Source organism: Nerophis lumbriciformis, linkage group LG22, assembly GCF_033978685.3.
Source record: "Nerophis lumbriciformis linkage group LG22, RoL_Nlum_v2.1, whole genome shotgun sequence".
Classification (NCBI taxonomy): domain Eukaryota; kingdom Metazoa; phylum Chordata; class Actinopteri; order Syngnathiformes; family Syngnathidae; genus Nerophis; species Nerophis lumbriciformis.
In genome coordinates this window covers 10,202,459-10,229,958 of record NC_084569.2, presented here as the reverse complement: position 1 = coordinate 10,229,958, position 27,500 = coordinate 10,202,459, and the positions used below count along the sequence as shown (strand labels likewise).

Here is a 27,500-nt window from a genome sequence, read left to right as displayed (position 1 = left end):
ACTTTTGAAATGAAGTAACTAGTAACTGTAACTAGTTACTGCTTTTCAGTAACTAACCCAACACTGGGAACAACACACTAAAAAAAAAAAAAAAAAGCCAAATCTGATATTTTACACAGAACTCCAAAAATTGACTAGACAAAATTGGCACCTTTTCAAAATTGTAAGAAATAGTTGCATTCTAAGCATGTGATGCTCCTTTAATTTGTAATTTAAAAAAAAAAAAAAAATTTTTAAAGTTTAGATCTCTGGAGATGGATTTGTAGCCTTGAGATGATTGATTGATTGATTGAAACTTAGTAGATTGCACAGTACAGTACATATTCTGTACAATCGACCACTAAATGGTAACACCCGAATACGTTTTTCAACTTGTTTAAGTCGGGGGTCCACGTTAATCAATTCATGTCCATGCTTTTCCACAATCTTGGTTCTCAAATCTTCTGAGAGTTCTTTGCCCTTCTTTCTTTTCTCCATGCTCAGTGTGGTACACACAACACAAAAGTTGAGTCAACCTTTCTTCATTTTAACTAGCAATATAGTGTGATTTCTACATTGCCAGCCCCTGTTACTTGCTACAGGTGAGTTTAATTACAAATTAAAAGGAGCATCACATGCTTAGAATACAACTCAATGTTTATTCATATAGCCCTAAATCACAAGTGTCTCAAAGGGCTGCACAAGCCACAACGACATCCTCGGTTCAGAGCCCACATAAGGGCAAGGAAAAACTCACAACCCAGTGGGATGTCAATGTGAATGACTATGAGAAACCTTGGAGAGGACCGCAGATGTGGGTGACCCCACCCCTTCTAGGGAAGACCGGATGCAATGGACGTCGAGTGAGTCTAGCATAATATTGTGAAAGTCCAGTCCATAGTGGATCTAACATAATAGTGAGAGTCCAGTTCATAGTGGATCTAACATAATAGTGAGAGTCCAGTTCATAGTGGGGCGGCATAAGACCATCCCGAGCGGAGACGGCAGCGCAGAGATGTCCCCAACCAATGCACAGGCGAGCGGTCCACCCCGGGTCCCGACTCTGGACAGCCAGCACTTCATCCATGGCCACCGGACAACTATTTCTTACAATTCTGAAAAGGTGTCAATCATTTTGTCCAGTCCATTTTTGAAGTTCTGTGTAAAATAATACCAGATTTGGCTTTTGGGTTTTTTTTGTTGTTGTTCCAAGGTAAACAAAATAAACAAACATGTAAATACCCAAAAATTTGTTATTTCAACAATTTTCTGGGAGAAGTGGTGCATTATCTGACAGAAATGCAGGGGTGCCAATATTTTTGGCACACTCGTCGATCGATTAAGAGACTGCGTAAAAAAAGTAGTTTTTAGCAGCACTTACTGCATGTAAATTGGTGTTATTGTGCACATGCCAAGATTAGATGAAAATACTTTATACCTTTTTTGTGTTTTCTCATAGTCTGAAGCAGAGGTGGATGAGTTCATCTTCCTCAGGCTGAGAGCTTAAAGAGGAACATTATCACCAGACCTATGTGGGCGGCGTGGCGTAGTGGGTAGAGCAACCGTGCCAGAAACCTGAGGGTTGCAGGTTCGCTCCCCGCCTCTTACCATTCAAAAATCGCTGCCGTTGTGTCCTTGGGCGGGACACTTCACCCTTTGCCCCCGGTGCCACTCACACCGGTGAATTGAATGATGAATGATAGGTGGTGGTCGGAGGGGCCGTTGGCGCAAATTGCAGCCACGCTTCCGTCAGTCTACCCCAGAGCTGTGGCTATGAAAGTAGCTTACCACCATCAGGTGTGAATGAATGATGGGTTCTACATGTAAAGCCCCAAATAATAACTATATAAATCCCAGTTATTATTATTATTATTATTATTGATGTTGCAGAAAAAAGACCATATATTTTTTTAACCGATTTCCGAACTCTAAATGGGTGAATTTTGGCGAATTAAACGCCTTTCTAATATTCGCTCTCGGAGCACATCGGGAAGCAATCTGCCATTTTCTCAAACACCGAGTCAAATCAGCTCTGTTATTTTCGACTGTTTTCCGTACCTTGGAGACATCATGCCTCGTCGGTGTGTTGTCGGAGGGTGTAACAACACGAACAGGGACGGATTCAAGTTGCACCAGTGGCCCAAAGATGCGAAAGTGGCAAGAAATTGGACGTTTGTTCCGCACACTTTACCGACGAAAGCTATGCTACGACAGAGATGGCAAGAATGTGTGGATATCCTGCGACACTCAAAGCGGATGCATTTCCAACGATAAAGTCAAAGAAATCTGCCGCCAGACCCCCGTTGAATCTGCCGGAGTGTGTGAGCAATTCAGGGACAAAGGACCTCGGTAGCACGGCAAGCAATGGCGGCAGTTTGTTCCCGCAGACGAGCGAGCTAAACCCCCTATCGACCCTAGCTTCCCTGGCCTGCTGACATCAACTCCAAAACTGGACAGATCAGCTTTCAGGAAAAGAGCGCGGCTGAGGGTATGTCTACAGAATATATTAATTGATGAAAACTGGGCTGTCTGCACTCTCAAAGTGCATGTGGTTGCCAAATGTATTTCATATGCTGTAAACCCAGTTCATAGTTGTTAGTTTCCTTTAATGCCAAACAAACACATACCAATCGTTGGTTAGAAGGCGATCGCCGAATTCGTCCTCGCTTTCTCCCGTGTCGCTGGTTTCGCTTGCATACGGTTCAAACCGATATGGCTCAATAGCTTCAGTTTCTTCTTCAATTTCGTTTTCGCTACCTGCCTCCACACTACAACCATCTGTTTCAATACATACGTAATCTGTTGAATCGCTTAAGCCGCTGAACTCCGAGTTTGAATCCGAGCTAATGTCGCTATAGCTTGCTGTTCTTTCCGCCATGTTTGTTTGTGTTGGCATCACTATGTGACGTCACAGGAAAATGGACGGGTGTATATAACGATGGTTAAAATCAGGCACTTTGAAGCTTCTTTTAGGGATATTGTGTGATGGGTAAAATTTAGAAAAAAACTTCGAAAAATAAAATAAGCCACTGGGAACTGATTTTTAATGGTTTTAACCCTTCTGAAATTGTGATAATGTTCCCCTTTGAATAATGTCCAAATAGGTACGTCCACCTCGCTGTGATGTCACAAGGTTACCAGACTGTAAAACCCTGCAAAGACAGGCATCCAAAACTGGTTCACCTTATGATTTGACGATTGTTTAATACAAATATCCAACTTTGTAACAACATTTATAGGGTCAAAAAAGAGTAAATTGATCATAGGTCACCTTTAAAGTGGTCTGACTGGCATCAGTTTGAACTCCTGACTAGTCGAGGACGTAAGTGGTATCGTAACAATTCAGACCCAAGTCAGGACTTTCTGTGTTATAAGAGCATATTCATCTTTAGTTCAAATGTGTCCTGTAGGTGTAAGAACAGAAAAGTACTTCTGAATAGAATAGAAGAATATGCTTTTTATTGTCAGTGCACATTAAGAACAACAAAATAGTGGAATAGTGATGGCGAAAGCTGCCATGCAAGGCGCTAACCACGACCCATCAGAAGCAGTTAGGATTCTGTGTCTTGTTTAAGGACACCTCAACATGAGCTCGCCTGACCGGGATCTAGCCAGTAACCGTCCAGTTACAAGACGGCCACTCTGAGCCTGCCGCCCCAATGTGAATATTGTCCCAAAGAGAGTTTCCAAAGCAATTCTGACCTCCTCTAATGTATTTATATTCCATTGCTAAACATATCTGACCTACCATCACTGCATTGGGAAAAAATGTGCACTCGATCCATAGGAAATGACTTGACTGGAAAAGCCGTTTTGTGTGGGAAAGAAACACCCAAATTGTGCGTGTGTGCCGCATTTACTCTAGGGCTCAGGTTTTGGGAAAGTTGACTGTGTCGTAGTTCCTATTCCACTCCTCGTTTCCAAAAAAAAAGCTAAAAAACATTCACCACAGGATTGTGGAAAATTAGGTTTTCGGTAAACGTAGCATTTAATTCCCCCTTATTTAAAAAAAATAACGTAAAGTGAAACTATAAGTAGGTTATGAAAACAACATGAGGATACGGGAAACGTGATTAGAGGCAGGAAATATTACTGCCACAACAGCAGACTGATTTATCACGATGGGAAATGTCATCATTACCATGACTTGATTATGTGGTCGTTTGCAAAGAGCAAGAGAGAGGAAAAGGAGTTCAGAGTAGCTGTATTATGTCTGGGGGATGAAAATGTAAACATTCAAAGGGAGCATAGGTGCTCCAAGTTGTGAATTCCAGCCCCCCTTTTTTGTTAAAACAGAAAGTTTTAATTTATGCCAAAAGAAAAAAACGGATAAAAGGTTGAAAAATAGCAGAATTCGTCCAACACTTTAAATCCAAAGTCAAAAGTATCGATGCTGCTACATAGTTTCCCATTATGATTCATGCAATATATAAATAAATGCCTTAATATTAAAAGAGAAAAAAATAAACCCGTAGCCTCACCAACAGCCCAGGGCTGTATAAGTAAACTTTGATTGATTGATAAAATAAAAGTTGTTTTCCCTCCCAACTATTTTGCATATCCCTCCACAAAATGTAATCATAATTAGGTAAATAGTTGTTGTATCTTCCCATCAAATACTCAAGACCACCAAGACTATAAAAACCTCAGTGGAAGTATATAGCAAAATAAAAATATTCTTTAAATATGAGTCATACATGTAAAACTATTCCAAATTGTGCGAAATAAAGAATTGCATGCATGACTCATGACGTCTTCTGAATTGGGCCAATTTACTTTTCAACCATGACAGAAAAATACAACAATCTTGCATTGTGATTTTATGCTTTAGATAACATAGAAAAGCCCCCACGGAGGTTTAAAAAACTTAAAATGAGTTGCCCCATTCCCAAGCGCCTCTGATGCGTGCTGCAATATATGATTTTGTTTTTTCTGCCATCTTAATACGAGTAAAACTACTTGCTCAAACGAGCAAATATTGTCCGCGTCCAAGCTAAGCAACACCACATGGTCTCGTTTCTACACGGCAGCGCGGGAATGCTGCGGTAGTGAAAGGTTTACCTGGCCTTAAGCAGGAGGAAAGTGTTTGACGGGTGTCTTTAATAAGACAAAGTCCCGGGCGCCTGTTTGCTAACGGTCCATTCACTCCGTTTTCCTGCCGGCGGTCAGCTTGTCAGCGTGGAGCGCAAAGGTCTCGGCCATAATCAGAGGGAACACCAAGGAGGCATCAGCGTACACCTGGAAAATACACGACAAAATGATACTTTCATAACATAATGAAATGACACATTTTTATTCCAATCTTCCACAGCAAAGTAACTGTGTTTGGTTGTCATTTGTACATTTGACGCCCTCTGCAGGCCAAATGAACGCATTGCATACTGAAGCCAGGACTAACGCTATTCAGTTATTTGGCATATTAACTTGTGTACAATTGGTTTGAAACCATTGGTAGAACAATTTCCAAAATTAAACAAAATCTCCAAAAAACATTTTATACCATGGATAACCTTGTACTTTCAAAGGCTATCTAACAGTGAGGCCTCGGAGTGATGCTTAAAGCAGTGTTTTTCAACCTTTTTTGAGCCGAGGCACATTTTTTGCGTTGAAAAAATCCGGAAGCACACTAGGGATGTCCCGATCCAGGTTTTTGCACTTCCGATCCGATACCGATATTGTTTTTGCACTTCCGATCCGATACCGATACTGACCGATACCGATACTGACCGATAATGGCCTATCCGAGCATGTATTAAAGTTTAAAGTTATTTAGCCTACTTAGTTGTCAGAATCATGTTGAAAAGGGTTTTAGTACTCTTGATAACAACTAGCCAGCTGAATTAGGGGAGTTTGAATAATACACAATGGTTGGTAACAAGAAACTGACCTGTTTATTCAAGGATAAACACAAAATAGACAAAATTATACATGACAAACAGAAATGGCATCATTGAACTAGGGCTGGGCGATATGGCCTTTTTTGTAATATTGCGATATTTTAAGGACATATTGCGATACACGATATATATCTGGATATTTTGCCTTAGCCTTGAATGAACACTTGATGCATATAATCACAGCAGTATGATGATTCTATGTGTTTTGATTGATTGATTGAGACTTTTATTAGTAGGTTGCACAGTGAAGTACATATTCCGTACAATTGACCACTAAATGGTACCACCCCAATAAGTTTTTCAACTTGTTTAAGTCGGGGTCCACTTAAATTGATTCATGATACAGATATATACTATCAGATATATACTATCATCATAATACAGTCATCACACAAGATAATCACATTGAATTATTTACATTATTTATAATCCAGGGTGTGGAGGGGGGCGCCGGATGTAAGTGTCAAAAAGACAGCCAAAAGAGTTTGATATGAGAATAAATCTAAAGTTAAAATATAGGGTAGAAATGCATCCATTTGCAGGAAATGTAGTCTGGATTTTCAACATTTTCTTTCAAGGCTTGCATGTCTACAATAAAACATTCTTCTTCATACTGCATTAATATATGCTACTTTTAAACTTTCATGCAGAGAAGGAAATCACAACTAAAAAAATCACAAATTTTTTCATACGGTGTTGATGTGGAAATTTTTGCCTCGGCATTTTGATGGTGTGAGCGTGTGGCACCGAATGGAGATAAGCGTCTCGACAGACGTTATAATATTTGAACAATGATGACGAAAACTGTTTTCTCTGTCGTGTCCGTGTGTCGAAAATTGTTATGCGCTTATTTTTTTATTTGATTTTGTGCGTGGCATATAATTGCTATGCGCAGAGGACGTTTAAACTGTGCGCAATTGCACAAGCGCGCACCTTAGAGAGAACGTTGGTCACACGGCTGCGCTAGCATCACAGCTAACGTTAGCCATGCTGCTACCTCTCTGCTCGGGGAGGACGTATACGTATGTGACGTATGACGTGACAGTATGTGACGTATGACGTGACAGTATGTGACGTATGACGTGACAGTATGTGACGTATGACGTGACAGTATGTGACGTGTGTAAGAAGGTGTGCTCGCTGTCTGTGAGAAGCACAGACACAGAAAAGAGTGAGAAGAGCCTGTCGTGTAATGCCAGCAGCTAAAAGCAACTGCGTGAGAATCCACAGACCTGTGGATGTGTTGAAGGTGTGTTGGAAAATGCGGAACGGAAATTAGGGAGCATCAGAAAAGTGGAATGTACTATTTAAATAGGTGCGTTGGAAAACATGGAGCAGAATTTTTTTTTAACTGGATCTGGATCGGCATTTTCCCCATGCCTTGCCGATACGCATTTTTTTGCAAATATCGGCGGCCGATCTGATCCAAATATCGGATCGGGACATCCCTAAAGCACACCACCAACAGAAATCATTAAAAAACTAAACTCAGTTGACAGTAAAAAGTCGTCGCAATTGTTGGATATGACGTTAAACCAGTGGTTCTTAACCTTATTTGAGGTACCGAACTCCATTAGTTTCATATGCGCATTCACCGAACCCTTCTTTAGTGAAAAATAAAATGTTTTTTTTTTCAATTCAAGACAAAGTTATATGTTTTTGGTAACACTTTAGTATGGGGAACATCATACTTGCCAACCTTGAGACCTCCGATTTCGGGAGGTGGGGGTGGGGGCGTGGTTAAGAGGGGAGGAGTATATTTACAGCTAGAATTCACCAAGTCAAGTATTTCATATATATTATATATATATATATATATATATATATATATATATATATATATATATATATATATACATACATATATATATATATATAATAAAATTTAAAAAAAAAATATATATATATATATATATACATATATATATATCTCAATCTATGTATCTATCAAGAGGGACAGAGACAGCGCACAGTGCATGTGGATCACATGTTACCATGGCGAGAAAACATGGAGAGACTGCCAGTTATCTAGTCTCCACCAGTTGCAGAAAATGTGCCATCAGTACAACTGGATAGTGCTGTTTCAGTTCCATCACCAGGACCATCAGTGAGTCAGACACAAACTAGTCTCATCATTGAACCAGATTCAAGGGCTGCTGAGTTGCCATCATCAGAACCCAGATCACCCACAACAAAAACCCCACCAGTGATCCGCAGGTAACCAGAAAGGTTTCGAGTACCACCAAAAAAACGGAATCTCTGAAGACAGTATAAAAATCAGTGTTAAAGATGTACAAATACTGTTTGTATAATAAGCATGTTATTGTTTACAAATGAGGGTTAAGAGTTCAGTACTAAAAAAAAAAAAAAAGAATGTGGCTTAAGTACAGTTTTTTAAATGAGCTGCTGCATTTTTTGGTTGGGTTGTTTATTTCTTTTGAGTAATTTCTACAATTCTAAAAGGGGAGGAATGTAATGGAGTGATGTTTGTCTGTTGCCATCTCCTGGTGAATGTTGGCTATAGCGTACTGGGGTTACTTTTTGGTTGGCCAACGATTTACGTGGTGTTGCGCACCTGACGTCAAGTGTGTGAGTCTGTTCTGAAGTCTACAGTAAAGAGACGTACTTCATCCCCTCGCCTGTTTATTGCCTCCAACTCAATATATTACAACAACATTGCTCCATGCGGACCCTCCAGGTCCGCATGGAGCTGGAGGGGGCGTGGCCTCCAGGTCCGCCTGAATTTAAGGAGAAAATTTGTCCCGGGAGGTTTTCGAGAGAGGTGCTGAATTTCGGGAGTCTCCTGGAAAATCCGGGAGGGTTGGCAAGTATGGGAACATATTCTAAGTAACAAAGACTTAATTTAGAGTTTTTTGGACACTAGGGGAACATATTCTAAGTAATAAAGACTTAATTTAGAATTATTTGGTTAGGGTTAGGGTCAGGGTTAGAGGGTTAGGGTTATAATAAGGCCATGCCGAATAAGGCATTAATAAGTACTTAATAATGACTAGTTAAGAGCCAATATGTTACTAATTTGCATGTTAATAAGCAACTAATTAATGGTGAATATGTTCCCCATACTAAAGTGTTACCATGTTTTTTTTACTGGTGCACAACATGCATGAACATCACCTTGTTCAAACAACAAAACCAACACAGTGCATAAACTCACAAGAAATTACACACCTGCAAACCAGTCAGTTGTTGCCGTATCCGTAATACGCCGATAGGGAGAAGTTTGTATTTCACGATGAGTCGGGTGTGTTTTGACCTCCGCCGAAACCCTGAGGCCGACTCACCGAACCCCTAGGGTTCGATCGAACCCAGGTTAAGAACCACTGCTTTAAACCATAACCAACCATGCATCAATATACAGTTAGGTCCATAAATATTTGGACATTGACACAATTTTCAGTATTTCAGCTCTGTACAACACCACAGTGGATTTAAAATGAAACAATCAACATGTGCTTTAAGTGCAGACTTTGAGCTTTAATTTGAGGGTATTTACATCCAAATCAGGTGAACGGTGTAGGAATTACAACACATTTTATATGTGCCTTCCACCTTTTAAGGGACCAAAAGTAATTGGACAAACTAACATAATCAAAAATCAAATTGTCACTTTTTAATACTTTGTTGCAAATCCTTTGCAGTCAATGACAGCCTGAAGTGTGGAACACATAGACATCACCAGACGCTGGGTTTCGTTCGTGGTGATGCTCTGCCGGGCCTCTTGTCTTCACTTCCTGCTTGTTCTTTGGGCATTTTCCCTTCAAGGGGAACATTATCACCAGACCTATGTAAGCGTCAATATATACCTTGATGTTGCAGAAAAAAGACCATGTATTTTTTTAACCGATTTCCGAACTCTAAATGGGTGAATTTTGGCGAATTAAACGCCTTTCTATTATTCGCTCTCGGAGCGATGACGTCACAACGTGGCGTCACATCGGGAAGCAATCCGCCATTTTCTCAAACACATTACAAACACTGAGTCGAATCAGCTCTGTTATTTTCCGTTTTTTCGACTGTTTTCCGTACCTTGGAGACATCATGCCTCGTCGGTGTGTTGTCGGAGGGTGTAACAACACGAACAGGGACGGATTCAATTTGCACCAGTGGCCCAAAGATGCGAAAGTGGCAAGAAATTGGACGTTTGTTCCGCACACTTTACCGACGAAAGCTATGCTACGACAGAGATGGCAAGAATGTGTGGATATCCTGCGACACTCAAAGCAGATGCATTTCCAACGACAAAGTCAAAGAAATCTGCCGCCAGACCCCCATTGAATCTGCCGGAGTGTGTGAGCAATTCAGGGACAAAGGACCTCGGTAGCATGGCAAGCAATGGCGGCAGTTTGTTCCTGCAGACGAGCAAGCTAAACCCCCTGGATGTCTTGGCTCACACCGTCCCTTATGCCACTGAAGATGATCAAGAGAAGAATATCGACCCTAGCTTCCCTGGCCTTCTGACATCAACTCCAAAACTGGACAGATCAGCTTTCAGGAAAAGAGAGCGGATGAGGGTATGTCTACAGAATATATTAATTGATGAAAATTGGGCTGTCTGCACTCTCAAAGTGCATGTTGTTGCCAAATGTATTTCATATGCTGTAAACCTAGTTCATAGTTGTTAGTTTCCTTTAATGACAAACAAACACATACCAATCGTTGGTTAAAAGGCGATCGTCGAATTCGTCCTCGCTTTCTCCCGTGTCGCTGGCTGTCGTGTCGTTTTTGTCGGTTTCGCTTGCATACGGTTCAAACCGATATGGCTCAATAGCTTCAGTTTCTTCTTCAATTTCGTTTTCGCTACCTGCCTCCACACTACAACCATCCGTTTCAATACATGCATAATCTGTTGAATCGCTTAAGCCGCTGAAATCCGAGTCTGAATCTGCTATAGCTTGCTGTTCTATCCGCCATGTTTGTTTGTATTGGCATCACTGTGTGACGTCACAGGAAAATGGACGGGTGTATATAACGATGGTTAAAATCAGGCACTTTGAAGCTTTTTTTAGGGATATTGCGTGATGGGTAACATTTTGAAAAAAAACTTCGAAAAATAAAATAAACCACTGGGAACTGATTTTTAATGGTTTTAACCCTTCTGAAATTGTGATAATGTTCCCCTTTCAGTTTTGTCTTCAGCAAGGGAAATGCATGCTCAATGGAACTCAAGTCAGGTGATTGATTAGGCCATTGCAGAACATTCCACTTATTTGCCTTAAAAAACTCTTTGGTTGCTTTCGCAGTATGCTTCGGGTCATTGTCCATCTGCACTGTGAAGCACCTTCCAATGAGTTTTGAAGCATTTGGCTGAATATGAGCAGATAATATTGCCCCAAACACTTCAGAATTCATTCTACTGCTTTTGTCAGCTCTCACATCATCAATAAATATAAGAGATCCAGTTCCACTGGCAGCCACGCATGCCACTACCACCACCATGCTTCACTGATGAGGTGCTTTGCTTTGGATCTTGAGCAGTTCCTTCCCTTCTCCATACTCTTCTCTTTCCATCATTCTGCTACAAGTTGATCTTTGTCTCATCTGTCCATAAGATGTTGTTCCAGAACTGCACAGGCTCTTTTACATGTTTCTTGGCAAACTCTAATCTGGCCTTCCTGTTTTTGAGGCTCACCAATGGTTTACACCAGGGGTGCTCATTACGTCGATCGCGAGCTACCGGTCGATCGTGGAGGGTGTGTCAGTCGATCACCAGCCAGGCATTAAAAAAAATAGTCCTAAAAATGAGCGATCATAAATCTTCACTATGACGTCACTTGATTGACATTCACGTCACCCGAGGGTCTTCTGAGATGACGCTGGCTGCTGCCAGCTCATTACAATTACCGACAGGAAAGCGAGAAACACTTTATTTCAACAGACTCTGGCGCCGTACCTGTCGTCAAAACTCCAAAGACCGACTGCACAGTTGCACAATAAAAGCTCTGCTTCATCCTGCCTGCGCTAACAAAATAAGAGTCTCAGAACGCTGGCGTGCACAAGCTAGCAAGCTACGGAGTTTGCCGACAATGTATTTCTTGTAAAGTGTATACAAAGGAATACGGAAGCTGGATAAATAAGATGCCAAAAACCAACCACTTTCATGTGGTATTGGACAGAAAGGAGGACTTTTTTTGTCCTCCATTCGAAAATGCGGACGTTATCAGCACCACCGTCTGATTCCAATCAATGCGAGGCATCAGAATCAGGTAATACACCAAATTATATTCTTGTCTTCATGAAAGAAAGGAATCTATATGTGTTAAACATGCTTGTATTATCTTTAAACAACTTTAACTTATTAACTATATGTGTTAAACATGCTTGTATTATCTTTAACCACCTTTAACTTATTAACAATATTAACTATATGTGTTAAACATGCTTGTATTATCATTAAACACCTTTAACTTAACAACATTAACTATATGTGTTAAACATGCTTGTATTATCTTTAAACACCTTTAACTTATTAACAATATTAACTGTATGTGTTAAACATGCTTGTATTATCATTAAACACCTTTAACTTGTTAACAATATTAACTATATGTGTTAAACATGCTTGTATTATCTTTAAACACCTTTAACTTGTTAACAATATTAACTATATGTGTTAAACATGCTTGCATTATCTTTAACCACCTTTAACTTGTTAACAATATTAACTATATGTGTTAAACATGCTTGCATTATCTTTAAACACCTTTAACTTGTTAACAATATTAACTATATGTGTTAAACATGCTTGTATTATCATTAAACACCTTTAACTTATTAACAATATTAACTATATGTGTTAAAACATGCTTGTATTATCATTAAACACCTTTAACTTGTTAACAAAAACATATATTTCATAAATAAGTAAATGTAAATTATATATATGAATGAGGTAGATCCCCACGACTTGATCAATTGAAAAGTACCTCGCCTGCAGAAAAAGTGTGAGCACCCCTGGTTTACACCTTGTGACGAAACCTCTCTATTGTTGACTTGGACACAGATACACCTACCTCCTGGAGAGTTTTTTTGATCTGGCCAACTGTTGTGAAGGGGTTTTTCTTGACAAGGGAAAAGGATTTGTCTGTCATCCACCACACTTGTTTTCCGTGGTCTTCCATGTCTTTTGGTGTTGCTGAGCTCAGCAGTGCGTTCTCTCTTTTTAAGAATGTACCAAACAGTTGGTTTGGCCACACCTCATGTTTTTGCTATCTCTCTGATGGCTTTGTTTTGATTTTACAGCCTAATCATGGCTTGCTTCACTGATAGGGACAATTCTTTGGAATTCATATTGAGAGATGACCTCCCCAGATTCCAAATGAATATACCACACTTGAAATGACATCTAGGCCTTTTATCTGCTCTTTGTAAATTAAATAAATGGGGGGAAAACAAGGGAATAACACACACCTGGCCATGGAACAGCTGAGTAGCCAATTGTGTAATTACTTTTGGTCCCTTAAAAAGTGGAAGGCACATATAAAATGTGTTGTAATTCCTACACTGTTCACCTGATTTGGATGTAAATACCCTCAAATTAAAGCTCAAAGTCTGCACTTAAAGCACATGTTGAAATCCATTGTGGTGTTGTACAGAGCTGGAATACTGAAAATTGTGTCAATGTCCAAATATGTATGGACCTAACTGTAGCTCTTGTCTCAAAGTAGGTGTACTGTCACCACCTGTCACATCACGCCGTGACTTATTTTGAGTTTTTTGCTGTTTTCCTGTGTGTAGGGTTTAAGTTCTTGTCTTGCGCTCCTATTTTGGTGGCTTTTTCTCTTTTTTTTGGTGTTTTCCTGTAGCAGTTTCATGTCTTACTTTGAGCGATATTTCCCGCATTTACTTTGTTTTAGCAATCAAGAATATTTCAGTTGTTTTTATCCTTCTTTGTGGGGACATGGTTGATTGTCATGTCATGTTCGGATGTACATTGTGGACGCCGTCTTTGCTCCACAGTAAGTCTTTGCGGTCGTCCAGCATTCTGTTTTTGTTTACTTTGTAGCCAGTTCAGTTTTAGTTTTGTTCTGCATAGCCTTCCCTAACTTTCAATGCCTTTTCTTAGGGGCACTCACATTTTGTTTATTTTTGGTTTAAGCATTAGACACCTTTTTACCTTCACACTGTCTCCCGCTGTTACCGACATCTACAAAGCAATTAGCTACCGGCTGCTACCTACTGATATGGAAGAGTATTACACGGTTACTCTGCCGAGCTCCAAACAGCACCGACCACTCAACAACAACACATCATTTGCAGACTATAATTACTGGTTTGCAAAAAATATTTTTCACCCAAATAGGTGAAATTAGATAATCTACCACGGCACACCGGACTGTATTTCACGGCACACTAGTGTGCCGCGGCACAGTGGTTGAAAAACACTGGCTTAAAGTAATAGTGGTGAGGCAGGTGACTTCAGAGAAGGCGCAGCAGCTTGAGAAAAAAAACAGGAGGGAAAAAAAACTGTTTCAAAGCTAAATTATAGCTATTTTTGTTTATGTATCATTCCGGACAGGGGTCTGACTCGTGTCTTCCATGGGGATAAATAGCGATAGCCAGTAGGCCAAAAGCCCAGGCTGCCAAGCCACTGTCCAGCTTAGCTCTTAAACGTAGCGGGTAGTGAAGTTCAACGGTATTATATTCTCTAAAAAAACAGCTTTTAGTATACATTAGTGAATAAATGGCAAAGCAGAATCTGGAGTATCGTATTTTCCGGACTATAAGGAGCACTTAAAATCCTTTTTTTATCTCAAACTCTATGTGCGCCTTACAACCCGGTGCACCTAATGTACGGTATAATTCTGGTTTTGCTTACCGACCTCAAAGCAATTTTATTTGGTACATGGTGTAATGATAAGTGTGACCAGTAGATGGCAGTCAAACATAAGAGATACATGTAGACTGCACTGTGATGGCAATATGACTCAAGTAAACAACACCAACATTTTACATAGTCCATTGAAAATATAGAACGTTACACACGGCGCTCAAAAATCTATCAAAATGTTTTATTATGACTTTGGTAAGCTATGAAGCCGCACCGCTTGATGGATTGTTGGCGCATTCAACATACGAGTATTATTAAGGTGTGTGTAGAAGGTAAGACATTATATGTCGTTTTGTTTCGCAATATTATGCAAAGGCAACTTTTCTTACCTTCTGGTACCTGCTGATCTGTATTTGGGATCTGCATAAATCCTGAAAATTTGCGCGCGTCTGTCTTTGTAGTCCATGGAGACGCCGTAGTCGATAAGCTTCTTTTTCTCTATCTTCTTGTTATGTGACATTCATCCTCCGCTGTTGCCATTTCTAATATAAAGTAGTGTAAAGTTCTTACTTATATCTGTCAGTAAACTCGCCATGAAAGCGCTAAAACATACCGGTGTAGTGAGTTTACATTATTCACCCAAGGAACTTTAGTTATTAGAGAGTTCCAGTTGGACGGTTTTTCACGGGACACATTTCTGGCCTTGTTGTTGTTTCCGGATGAGGAGATGCTGCTCCCTTATTGGTTTAAGTAAAGTCTGAATGTCATTAAAACACTTAGTTCCATCTTTTGACACTTCTTCCACTCCCGTCCTTGCACGCTACAACAAAGATGACGGGGAGAAGACGCTGTCGAAGGTGAGCCACGTAAATAAGACCACCCACAAAACGGCGCATCCGTCAGAAAGCGGCTTGAAGATGATGTGTAAAACATCATCTATGCAACATTTTGACCAAAGAACCACCATTACATGTTATGTAGACCACAAGGAAGTGTTGTCAATTTATTAAAAAAATTATAATATGACTCCTTTAGGGCTGCAACTAACAACTAATTTGATAATTGATTAATCTGTCGATTATTACTTCGATTAATCAATTAATAATCGGATAAAAGAAACAAATTACATTTCTATCCTCTCCAGTATTTTATTGGAAAAAAACAGCATACTGGCACCATAATTATTTTGATTATTGTTTCTCAGCTGTTTGTAAATGTTGCAGTTTATAAATAAAGGTTTATAAAAAAATAAATAAAAGTAGCCTCTGCGCATGCGCATCGCAGAGATCCAACGAATCGATGACTAAATTAATCGCCAACTATTTTTATAATCAATTTTAATCGATTTAATCGATTAGTTGTTGCAGCCCTAGACTCCGTTAATGCGCCCTATAATCCGGTGCGCCTTATATATGAAAAAAGATTGAAAATAGACCATTCATCGGCAGTCCGCCTTATAATCTGGTGCGGCCTAAGGTCTGGAAAATACGGTATATTTAAGCGAGAGAGCGACAGCATTAATGTTGTCAGGATCAACAGTGGTACCTTGACAGGTTTGGCATCGGTTTTGATCTTGCCCCAAGACACGGCCTCGTCGGGTCGAGCACCAGAGTCAGAGCCGTCAAACTCCTGGCCCGTGTTGACAAACACACTGTAATCGGCACCATTTCTCTGGAAAACAAAATAGAAAAGAGTTAGAGCTTTAAATAGGTGATTTATAAAGTGTGTCTTGGAAATTTAGCAAATTGTTCTTTTTTGTTTTCCATATTTGACAGTTTTAATACAGTGCATTGATACTGAAAACTGTCAGTGGTGTTTATAAACTACCTAGTCAGAATTGCAATTTTGGCCTATTAGTTTATTAACTGGCTTAAAGTGGGACTTTAAAAAATATCATATTTATTAAAAAAACATTTGTTTTTGTTTTTTGTGTTGATATACTGTACCTGAATAGGGTTGGAATTGGGGGTTAAATCACCAAAAATGATTGCCGAGTGTGGCCACCGCTGCTGCCCACTGCTCCCCTCACCTCCCAGGGGGTGATCAAGGGTGATGGGTCAAATGCAGAGAATAATTTCGCCACACCTAGTGTGTGTGTGAGACAATCATTGGTACTTTAACTTTAATCAAAATGACAAACCTCATAAGCATTTTGTGTGTATCTTTGCAGGTCAGGGTTATCAAGTGAAAAAGTCCCGAACCACCGGGCTGCATAAAAAAAACTTTTAACATATTTAACTACATTTAGTTAGTTTTAACTTTAGTTTTACTCATACTTGCCAACCCTCCAGGATTTTCCGGGAGACTCCCGAAATTCAGCGCATCTCCCGAAAACCTCCCGGTACAAATTTTCTCCCGAAAATCTCCCGAAATTCAGGCGGAACTGGAGGCCACGCCCCCTCCAATTCCATGCGGACCTGAGTGACGTGTTGACAGCCTGTTCACACGTCCACTTTCTCACAATATAAACAGCTAATGATGGAGGGCGAGTTCTTGGTTTCTTATGTGGGTTTATTGTTAGGCAGTTTCATTAACGTCCTCCCAGCGCGGTAACAACACACAACAACAGCAGTCAAGTTTCCGTCTACCGTAAAGCAGTTCGTCTGCCGTAAACAGCAATGTTGTGACACTTTTAAACAGGACAATACTGTTTAAAAGTAACTGTACATGCATATGTGACCCACCCATAATATGTCACATTTTTGTGTTGATTTATTTATTTTATGGTTTGAATTCGTTTTTGGAGCTGTCATTACACATTTATCAGTATTCACATTGGTCAGTAGGGGGCAGTAGGGCGTTTCTTCCCAATTGAATGCTATCACCTGCAGACCTGAAGTGTCTTGTCATTCTGATGAGCGCGACCAGTCTGTGAACAATTGAAACGTCCTGTGTGCTTTTTCCTCCTGTATAACAGGTTAGTTTTGGTGAATCAACTCACTGAATAATATCCATGTGATCTTTATAAGTTTAAGTACACATTCTGATGGTGGAGCCTAACTCTAAAGTGTTTGTGAGTTGTAGTTTGTATTTGTGAATGAATCCAGTGCACAGCTGCAGTAATCAATACAAAAAGGCGACGTGAGTACGCAATGTTTATATAGGAACTTCTGATCCTAATTCAGACTCCCAAATTAGAGCTCCCGTTGTCTTATTGATTTTATAATGTATATTTGTATAATGTGTGTGTTCTGAAATAGTGACAGAGAATAGAACAAAGATGGACAATTCAACCCTTAACTCAACAATGAGTAAATGAGTGTTATGTGTGTGTATATGTGTAAATAACTGAACACTGAAATTCAAGTATTTCTTTTATTTATATATATATATGTAATAAATAAATAAAATATATATATAGCTAGAATTCACTGAAAGTCAAGTATTTCTTATATATATATATATATATATATATATCTTAACCACGCCCCCCGCCCCACCCCCACCTCCCGAAATCGGAGGTCTCAAGGTTGGCAAGTATGGTTTTACTAAGTAGGGCTTACTTGATTGCTGAAAATGTAAGCTATACCATTGTTTGCATTAATGTGAACTTCCTTACGCTGGATTGGTCTGCATGCTTGCTGTCCGTTAATATTCAATGCAAACTTTGCAGCAAAAGTACTTAAGTTGATGGGAGAATTTGACTGGGAACACACACATAAAGGTTTGCTCCACACAGAGTGTTGTGTTACATACAGTATCTGTGTTTTGGTGCCTCCTGCTGGCGTAGTCTATCCCCTGTGCCTTTTTCTGTTTCAGTTGCCAAGGGAAGGCAGGAGTGACGAGCACAGCTGTAGTCAAATTACTTCCACCTATTTAGTCTCCCCTCACGCACCTGTTTGGTGTGGGATCTTTCCACATAGTCGTGCTTCCAGTTCCTCCAGCTTGTTGAGATGAGTCCTGTGCTTTTTTCCCACCTGGTTAGTTTTTGTATTTGAGTGCTCAGTCCTCCTGTTTTTCCCTTGTGGTCTCCTTTTCTTTTCTTTTTACTTTTTATCGAGTCGCTGGCTTCCTCTCGTGATATTGTTTTTGGTTTCACCCTCTTATCCTGGCCTTTTTAGCTCGGATCATCTCCTTTTGTCATTTGTCACTTTTTGTAAGTGAAAGACCCCATTGTACAAAACCTAAACCCGTGAAGTTGGCACGTTGTGTAAATGGTAAATAAAAACAGAATACAGTGATTTGCAAATCCTTTTCAACTTATATTCAATTGAATAGACTGCAAAGACAAGATACTCAACGTTCGAACTGGAAAAGTTGTTTTTTGCAAATATTAGCTCATTTGGAATTTGATGCCTGCAACATGTTTCAAAAAAGCTGGCACAAGTGGCAAAAAAGACTGAGAAAGTTATTATTTGGAACATTCCACAGGCTAATTGGGAACAGGTGGGTGCCATGATTGGGTATAAAAACAGCTTCCATGAAATGCTCAGTCATTCACAAACAAGGATGGGGCGAGGGTCACCACTTTGTGAACAAATGCGTGAGAAAATTGTCCAACAGTTTAAGAACATTTTCTCAACCAGCTATTGCAAGCAATTTAGAAATTTCACCATCTACGGTCCGTAATATCATCAAAAGGTTCAGAGAATCTGGAGAAATCACTGCACGTAAGCGATGACATTACGGACCCTTCGATCCCTCAGGCGGTACTGCATCAAAAAGCGACATCAGTGTGTAAAGGATATCAGTGAAAAGACTCCTTAGTATTTGCACCTGGCTCGCTGACAATAAACTATCCATACACTTAGGTAAAACGGAATCCATCCTATTTGGGTCCCAAATCAATCTCAAGAAAGTCAGTGACTTCACTATAAAAGTGGGTGACATCACCAGGAAAGATGAGGTCACCTACCTACGTTCCATTCTAGAGGCTAATCTTTCCTGTGATAAAATGGCAACCAAGGTGTGGAGGGGCGTGGCCCTGAGGCGAAGCGGGATGTGTCAGGACCGGCTTCGAGATCAGCGACAGGTGAGTAGATGGCCCACCTGGGCGCGTTTATCTAATCACCTGTCGCTCTGTTAAAGGCAGCAGCTGGGAAGGAGAGAGGGTGGTTGATGGTGGCTGGAGTTGGAGCACGAGAGAGAGCGAGAGCAGGATTCGCACAGACGAAAGACAATTGCTGAAAAGCACTACAGAGACTTTATTGTAAAATAAAAACAGTGTCTGAAAGCCCTGAAAAGGAGCGCTGATGTCTGTGCTTGGTGGCCAAAAGAACCCGGAAGAAAGCGACTTCCACACAAGGTAATCAAAAAGGTCAACCGACGAACGAGATTTCTCTACAGAATCTCCTCTCTAGTCAACAAAAGCACCTTGAAGATTCTAGCGGGAACTCTCGTTCAACCCTTTTTCGATTACGCTTGCACCTCCTGGTACCCTAGCACCTCCAAAACCCTCAAATCTAGACTCCAAACATCCCAGAACAAGCTAGTCAGGTTACTTTTAGACCTCCACCCCAGATCCCACCTCACTCCAAACCACTTCTCCAAAGTGGGCTGGCTCAGGGTGGAGGACAGAGTAAAACAACTTGCACTGAGCCTAGTCTATAAAATCTGCTACACCTCCCTGATACCGAAGTACATGTCAAACTACTTTCATAACGTAAATGACCGCCATAACCACAACACCAGGGGGAGTTCCACAAACCACGTTATACCCAGATTCCGATCCAACAAAGGTCTTAACTCATTCTCCTTCTATGCCACATCAATGTGGAATGCACTCCCAACAGGTGTAAAAGAAAGTGCATCTCTATCCTCCTTCAAAACCGCACTAAAACAACACCTCCAGGCAACTTCAAACTTTGACTAACACCCCACGGGCTCAGGAATGCTTCAGAAAAGCACTGTCAGTAACTACAGTTTGTCGCTACATCCGTAAGTGCAAGTTAAAACTCGACTTCAGAGGGTCATAAATCATCGGCTGCCCCCTCCACTCCCTGAAGGATTTACACAACTCCTGTTGCCTCAGCAGAGCAAAAAACATTCCCAAGGACAGCACACACCCTGGCTTCCACCTGTTCGACCTGCTACCATCGGGCAGGCGCTACCAGAACAAACAGGCTCAGAGACAGCTTTTTTCCCACAGCTGTCACCATCCTGAACTCAAACTTATAATAACTTATTCACCCCTATACAATATCCTACCCCAATACCCTACTGTGCAATATTACCCTTCGAGTGCAATACGTCTGGCACTGATTGTCATTACTTTATTACTCCAGTACTCTTGTTTTCTTCTGTATATTGTACAGTTTTTGTATATTGTTTTGTATATTGTACCAGATTGCTTATTGTTTTTATTGGATAGTAGTCTGTTTATTTCAATCCTTATTTTTTTATCTTTATTACTTATGTGATTTTCTTTTTATTCCATATTTGTTACCACTACTGCACCTTAAGTTGGAGTCCTTAATCTTGTTATATGCAAATATAATGACAATAAAGTCCATTCTATTCTATTCTACTATGCAAAGCCAGAGCCATTTATCAACAACACCCAGAAATGCCGCCGGCTTCGCTGGGCCCGAGCTCATCTAAGACGGACTGATCCAAAGTGGAAAAGTGTTCTGTGGTCTGAAGAGTCCACATTTCAAATTGTTTTTGGAAAACTGTGGACGTTGTGTCCTCCGGAACAAAGAGGAAAAAGAACCATCCAGATTGTTCTAGGCGCAAAGTTCAAAAGCCAGCATCTGTGATGGTATGGGGGTGTATTAGTGCCCAAGACATAGGTAACTTACCGGTACACATCTGTGAAGGCACCATTAATGCTGAAAGGTACATACAGGTTTTGGAGCAACATATGTTGCCATCCAAGCAACGTTATCATGGACGCCCCTGCTTATTTCAGCAAGACAATGCCAAGCCACATGTTACAACAGCATGGCTTCGTAGTAAAAGATTGCGGGTACTAGACTGGCCTGCCAGTAATCCAGACCTGTCTCCCATTGAAAATGTGTGGCACATTATGAAGCCTAAAATACCACAACGGAGACCCCGGACTGTTGAACAACTTAAGCTGTACATCAAGCAAGAATGGGAAATAATTCCACCTGAAAAGCTTCAGAAATTGGTCTCCTCAGTTCCAAAATGTTTACTGAGTGTTTTTAAAAGGAAAGGCCATGTAACACAGTTGTAAAAATGCCCCTGTGCCAACTTTTTTGTAATGTGTTGCTGCCATTAAATTCTAAGTTAATGATTACTTGCAAAATAAATTACGTTTCTCAGTTCGAACATTAAATATCTTGTCTTTGCAGTCTGTTCAATTGAATATAAGTTGAAAAGGATTTGCAAATCATTGTATTCTGTTTTTATTTACGAATTACACAACATGCCAACTTCACTGGTTTGGGTTTTGTTCATAACAAATAGCATTAAATAACTATAATGTCTGAGATTGGGTATGAAGATCACTGGTCTAGTGGCAGTAGTAAGAGGAGATCTATAACGACCACAAAGTGATGCACACTCGCTCAAGCATCGGCTTAACAAAAGGTTAAAAAAGCAGCATGGTGCAAGCTTTTATGCACACAAGAAGAAAAAGTACATCGCCATAGCCTGCTGAGTTCTGAACAAGAAGTCGATGCAGCAGGCCACATTTGATGGACGCAGACATCCAACAGTGACCCATTTCAATTTGTTTAAACACGTCATAGGGACAAGTGGTAGAAAATGGATGGATGAATGGATGTTGTGTCTCCAATTGTCCTCATTTGGCCAAATTACTGTGCCAATCAAGAGTATTATTATTATTAGGATTCTTTGTTTGTAAATACATTTGATATTGTTGTCATTCTACTTCTTTGTTTGAGAGGAAAAGACGCTAGTTACCATGAGATTGGCGTTGGCTATATGATGCTTGACCAAGCCGCCACCCAGGATGATCATTCCCGATTTGTAGGCCTGCACCGCCTGGGTATTCAATTTGCGAATATCTACAAAAGAACAGGCACACATTTAGAGAAGTTCTGCAATTGCTAACAGAAAGATTGCATATGTATATGTGGACATTTACCTTCCACGATGTCCAGCACAAGGCCGGGGTTCTTATAGGAGTGGAAGTATAACATGTCACCCAGAGAGCCGTCTGTCAGCGCGGGACTGAACACTGGGATGTTGTTCTAAACTCAAAAAAACAGCACAATACAAAGACCATCTGGTAAAATGAGCAGTGCTTTCTTCTGTGTTTGAAGAGACAGAAAGTATTGTTAAAAGGCACCTATGATTATTCCAATTTACATTTAACACACTTCCTCGTGGTCGAGATCCGGGGTTCTCAACGTTGTCCAGGCCAAGGACACCCAAAGTTAAGTAGAGATGGATAGAAAGAAAAGAAATCTGCGTTCAAAGAACTCCAGCTTATTAGTGATTCCCAGAGCCCAAAAAAAGTCTGCGGGCCATAGAGACTTTTCTATTGGGGCTCCAGTACTATGGAATGCCCTCCCGGTAACAGTTAGAGATGCTACCTCAGTAGAAGCATTTAAGTCCCATCTTAAAACTCATTTGTATACTCTAGCCTTTAAATCAGGGGTGCTCATTACGTCGATCGCGATCTACCGGTCGATCTCGGAGGGTGTGTCAGTCGATCACGAGCCAGGCATTAAAAAAATAGTCCTAAAAATGAGCGATCATAAATCTTCACTATGACATCACTTTCGTCACTTGATTGACATTCACGGCACCCGAGGGTCTTCTGAGATGACGCTGGCTGCTGCCAGCTCATTAAAATTACCGACTGGAAGTCGAGAAACACTTTATTTCAACAGACTCTGGCGCCGTACCTGTCGTCAAAACTCCAAAGACCGACTGCACAGTTGCACAGTTGCGCTACCAAAATAAGAGTCTCAGAAAGCTGGCGTGCACAAGCTAGCAAGCTACGGAGTTTGCCGACAATGTATTTCTTGTAAAGTGCATACAAAGGAGTACGGAAGCTGGACAAATAAGATGCCAAAAATCAACCACTTTCATGTGGTATTGGACAGAAAGGGGGACTTTTTTTCTCCTCCATTCGAAAATGCGGACCTTATCAGCACCACTGTCTGATTTCTATCAATGCAAGTCATCAGAATCAGGTAATACACCAACTTATATTCTTGTCTTCAAGAAAGAAAGGAATCTATATGTGTTAAACATGCTTGTATTATCTTTAAACACCTTTAACTTATTAACAATATTAACTATATGTGTTAAACATGCTTGTATTATCTTTAAACACCTTTAAGTTGTTAACAATATTAACTATATGTATTAAACATTTTTGTATTATCATTAAACACCTTTAATTTTTTAACAATATTAACTATGTGTTAAACATGCTTGTATTATCATTCAACACCTTTAACTTGTTAACAATATTAACTATATGTATTAAACATGCTTGTATTATCATTAAACACCCTTTAACTTGTTAACAATATTAACTATATGTATTAAACATTCTTGTATTATCATTAAACACCTTTAATTTTTTAACAATATTAACTATGTATTAAACATGCTTGTATTATCATTAAACACATTTAACTTGTTAACAATATTAACTATATGTATTAAACATACTTGTATTATCATTAAACACCTTTAATTTTTTAACAATATTAACTATATGTGTTAAACATGCTTGCATTATCATTAAACACCTTTAACTTGTTAACAAAAACATATATTTCATAAATAAGTAAATGTAAATTATATATATGAATGAGGTAGATCCCCACGACTTGATCAAAGGAAAAGTAGCCCGCCTGCAGAAAAAGTGTGAGCACCCCTGTGCTAGACCCACTCGACGTCCATTGCATCCGGTCTTCCCTAGAGGGGGTGGGGGTCACCCACATCTGCGGTCCTCTCCAAGGTTTCTCATAGTCATTCATATTGACATCCCACTGGGTTGTGAGTTTTTGCTTGAACGATGACATCCTCTGAACCGAGGATGTCGTCGTGGCTTGTGCAGCCCTTTGAGACACTTGTGATTTAGGGCTATATAAATAAACATTGATTGATTGATTGATTGATTGATTGATGGAGCGGGATCCCCTACTTATAAATCTTGCATAAATTGTGTTTTAAATCAAACTGGTCCTAAAGGTACTTTGTTATAGTCCTCGGGTTAGGAATGGGTTCTGTTCCTAGACAGTGATTTAAGCAGAGCTTTAGTGTCAAAAAGGTCTTATCGCTAGAATACATAAATTAACTTATAAGGCAATCAAGTTATCTTAAATGCTATTATTAAAAAAGAATAATAAAAATAACAACTTAAGGTACTTTTCTGGGGAAAATATGTACATCTGTCTGTCTCACCATCACGTCTCACATTACATTTGTCAAGTACCGGTACTCCAAAGCCAACCATACAAGCTTCACAATAAAACTAAATAATAATGATAATATCTATACAGGGTTTCCCGCAGCGCTTTGTTGTTAAGGCAGTCGCCTTAACAACAAAGAGCCACCGCCTAAACTAACGTCTTAACAAGTACGTCTCTCTGCTGCGCTGCTCTCCCCCAGCATTGTCACACCCACAGAACCATCTGATTGGTTACACGCAGAGCGATAACAGCCAATCAGCGGTGCGTATTCAGAGTGCATAAAGTCAGTGCCGAGAGACGGGGTGAGCAGAAAGGTGTTTAGCAGGTAAAGCAGCGGACTCTCCTCAAATTATAATAAACACCTCCCAGGTAGTAACATCACTATGAGCCTGTTGATGTTCTAGAAACATAAGCGGCAACTCAGCTCGCTCGCAGTCCTTGAGGTGAAGGCTAATTAGCTTTTAGCGTAACGTTAGCTCACTGTGCGGTGTGTGTACGTGCGTGTGTTACCGACAGCAAAGCCCTGTCTGTCTGAGAGAAAGACAAGCATTATTGACCTACAGTTAACAACTAAGTTATTTCACTTGACCTTTTTCTGTGTTGAAGCAGCAAAAAAGGACAATGAAGAGTTTCTGTCTCTAATAGTTGATACAATAATGTAACAGCATCATAAAGCCTACATGAACTCCATGGTGTTCAGGGATTAATAGTCTCTCCTATTGCTATTGTACTATTTTTTTCAGCTATAGTTACATTAATCATTAGTAATGTAGCAGCCTAGTTTTGAATGGCAGGGTCCCTGCTATCACACGTTGATAAAAATATAACATATACATAATAAAAATCAACTACAGGCTTCCCAAATGCTGTAATAAATTAAGCATGATGAGTTGAGCATATGTCAGCATGTGGCCCCACTTTTAACTCTTTTTTTCAAACGCTTATTTTCAAACGCTTACTTACAGTAAGTCATTAGTTTCACTTAGTAAGTCATTATTTTGTCATTATTGTGACTTAGTAAGCCATTATTTTGACTTAGTAAGTCATAATAATGACATACTTAGTATCTCAGGTAGCTAGGACTTGTATATCAGCATTCAGCCATGAGGTGGAGACGTGATAACACATTTTCTGGGGGAAACACTGCTATACATATAAGACATACATATACAATGAAATAAGAGGGGTTCTCAGTACCTCTGTGGACCCCCTGTTGAAGACCATAGTTTTAAAGAGTATGTAAGTGATGTTAAGCCAATGTTTTTTGACCACTGCAATTGTTTGCTTTCATACACCACACAACTACAGGTGACTCTGCGGTTAATTGAATAGAAGCGTCAATTAGAGCATTTACGGTAGTCATCAAAAATACCAGGAGACTAACCTTGTATGCCCAGTAGTAGACTGACTCCGTATTGTTGATCTCCTTGCCAAGGCGGTGGATCATTTTAGAAGGTGTCCAACGTGTGCCCTATAACGTCATTTCAATTCATTTACAACTACTGTAATCACAAAATAAGTTAGTAGTAAGTAAATAGTTCAACTTGCTATGTAATTACTGTAAGTATCCTCACCTCTGTGTTCTGCTCCAACAACATCTGGTCCAATATGGGCATGAGCCAGTCTTCAAATTTGCAGTAGTTATCATTTGGCACGAGGAGGTTTCCAATCCTTGAAGAAAGAGCATGGAAGAGAGTTTGACACATTACAGACATTTACCTGTGTCATAACGTCAAAGCACAATGTTGTATTCACTTCTGTTTATGTCTTTGATTGTCTTTTAGACCGATGCAGTATTCGTTAAATGCCTAAAACATTGGGATGTGATTACAGTGCCAATAATTATTCTATTCAATAGGGCTGCGCAATTAATAGACATCGAATCGACATTGAGGTTTTCATTAGTGCGATAACTTAACGGCAAGAGGCTGAGGGTTTTCCTTTCTCCGCCGTCACAGGCATTTGAGTGACAGACACTTTGCGTATAATAATCGCTCGCTTCAAACAGGGAGAAGAAGATCTCACTCTGTGCATCGCCCTCGGCACCCAAGCCCGTAGAAATAACTTAAACCAGTGAGACCTGTTTTCAATTATGCACACACTGCAAAAACTGAAACCTAAGTAAAATTAAATATCTCAAAAAAGGGTGATATTTGCTTATTTTCTGTCTGATAAGATAATTCTTCTCATGAAGCAGATTTTATGTTAGAGTGTTTTACTTGTTTTAAGGGTTTTGGTCCGAAATGATCTCAGTAAGATATTACAGCTTGTTGCTGAGATTTGATGACCTATATTGAGTAAAACATGCTTGAAACTAGAATATCAACTGTTGCAAAGCTGTGTCATCAACACTCACAAGTATAAAACTACATTTTTTAAAGTAATAATTTCTTATTTCAAGCATGAAAAAAAAAATCATGACTTTGACACAATTGTGTCTCATAATTAAAACAGATGACAGCCAAATGGACTTTGCTGTTTTATTTTCAATGAAATAATAGAACATATGTACTCATATAGTAGTACAGTAAA

The 27,500-nt window shown here is 39.9% G+C and overlaps 1 protein-coding gene across 1 annotated transcript in view; it reads right to left on the bottom strand.

Moving 5' to 3' along the window:
• Nucleotides 1–3,416: 3,416 nt before the first annotated feature.
• The window catches only part of dhps (deoxyhypusine synthase), a 31,540-nt gene continuing 7,456 nt past the window's right edge, over nucleotides 3,417–27,500 (bottom strand). The window contains exons 5-10 of the mRNA XM_061974263.1: nucleotides 26,543–26,639; nucleotides 26,353–26,439; nucleotides 22,679–22,784; nucleotides 22,495–22,598; nucleotides 16,210–16,335; nucleotides 3,417–5,217 (exon numbers count right to left, since the gene is read on the bottom strand). Of these exons, the coding sequence (XP_061830247.1) occupies nucleotides 5,122–5,217; nucleotides 16,210–16,335; nucleotides 22,495–22,598; nucleotides 22,679–22,784; nucleotides 26,353–26,439; nucleotides 26,543–26,639 (616 nt within the window). The 3' untranslated portion in view covers nucleotides 3,417–5,121. The remainder of the gene's footprint in view (nucleotides 5,218–16,209; nucleotides 16,336–22,494; nucleotides 22,599–22,678; nucleotides 22,785–26,352; nucleotides 26,440–26,542; nucleotides 26,640–27,500) is intronic.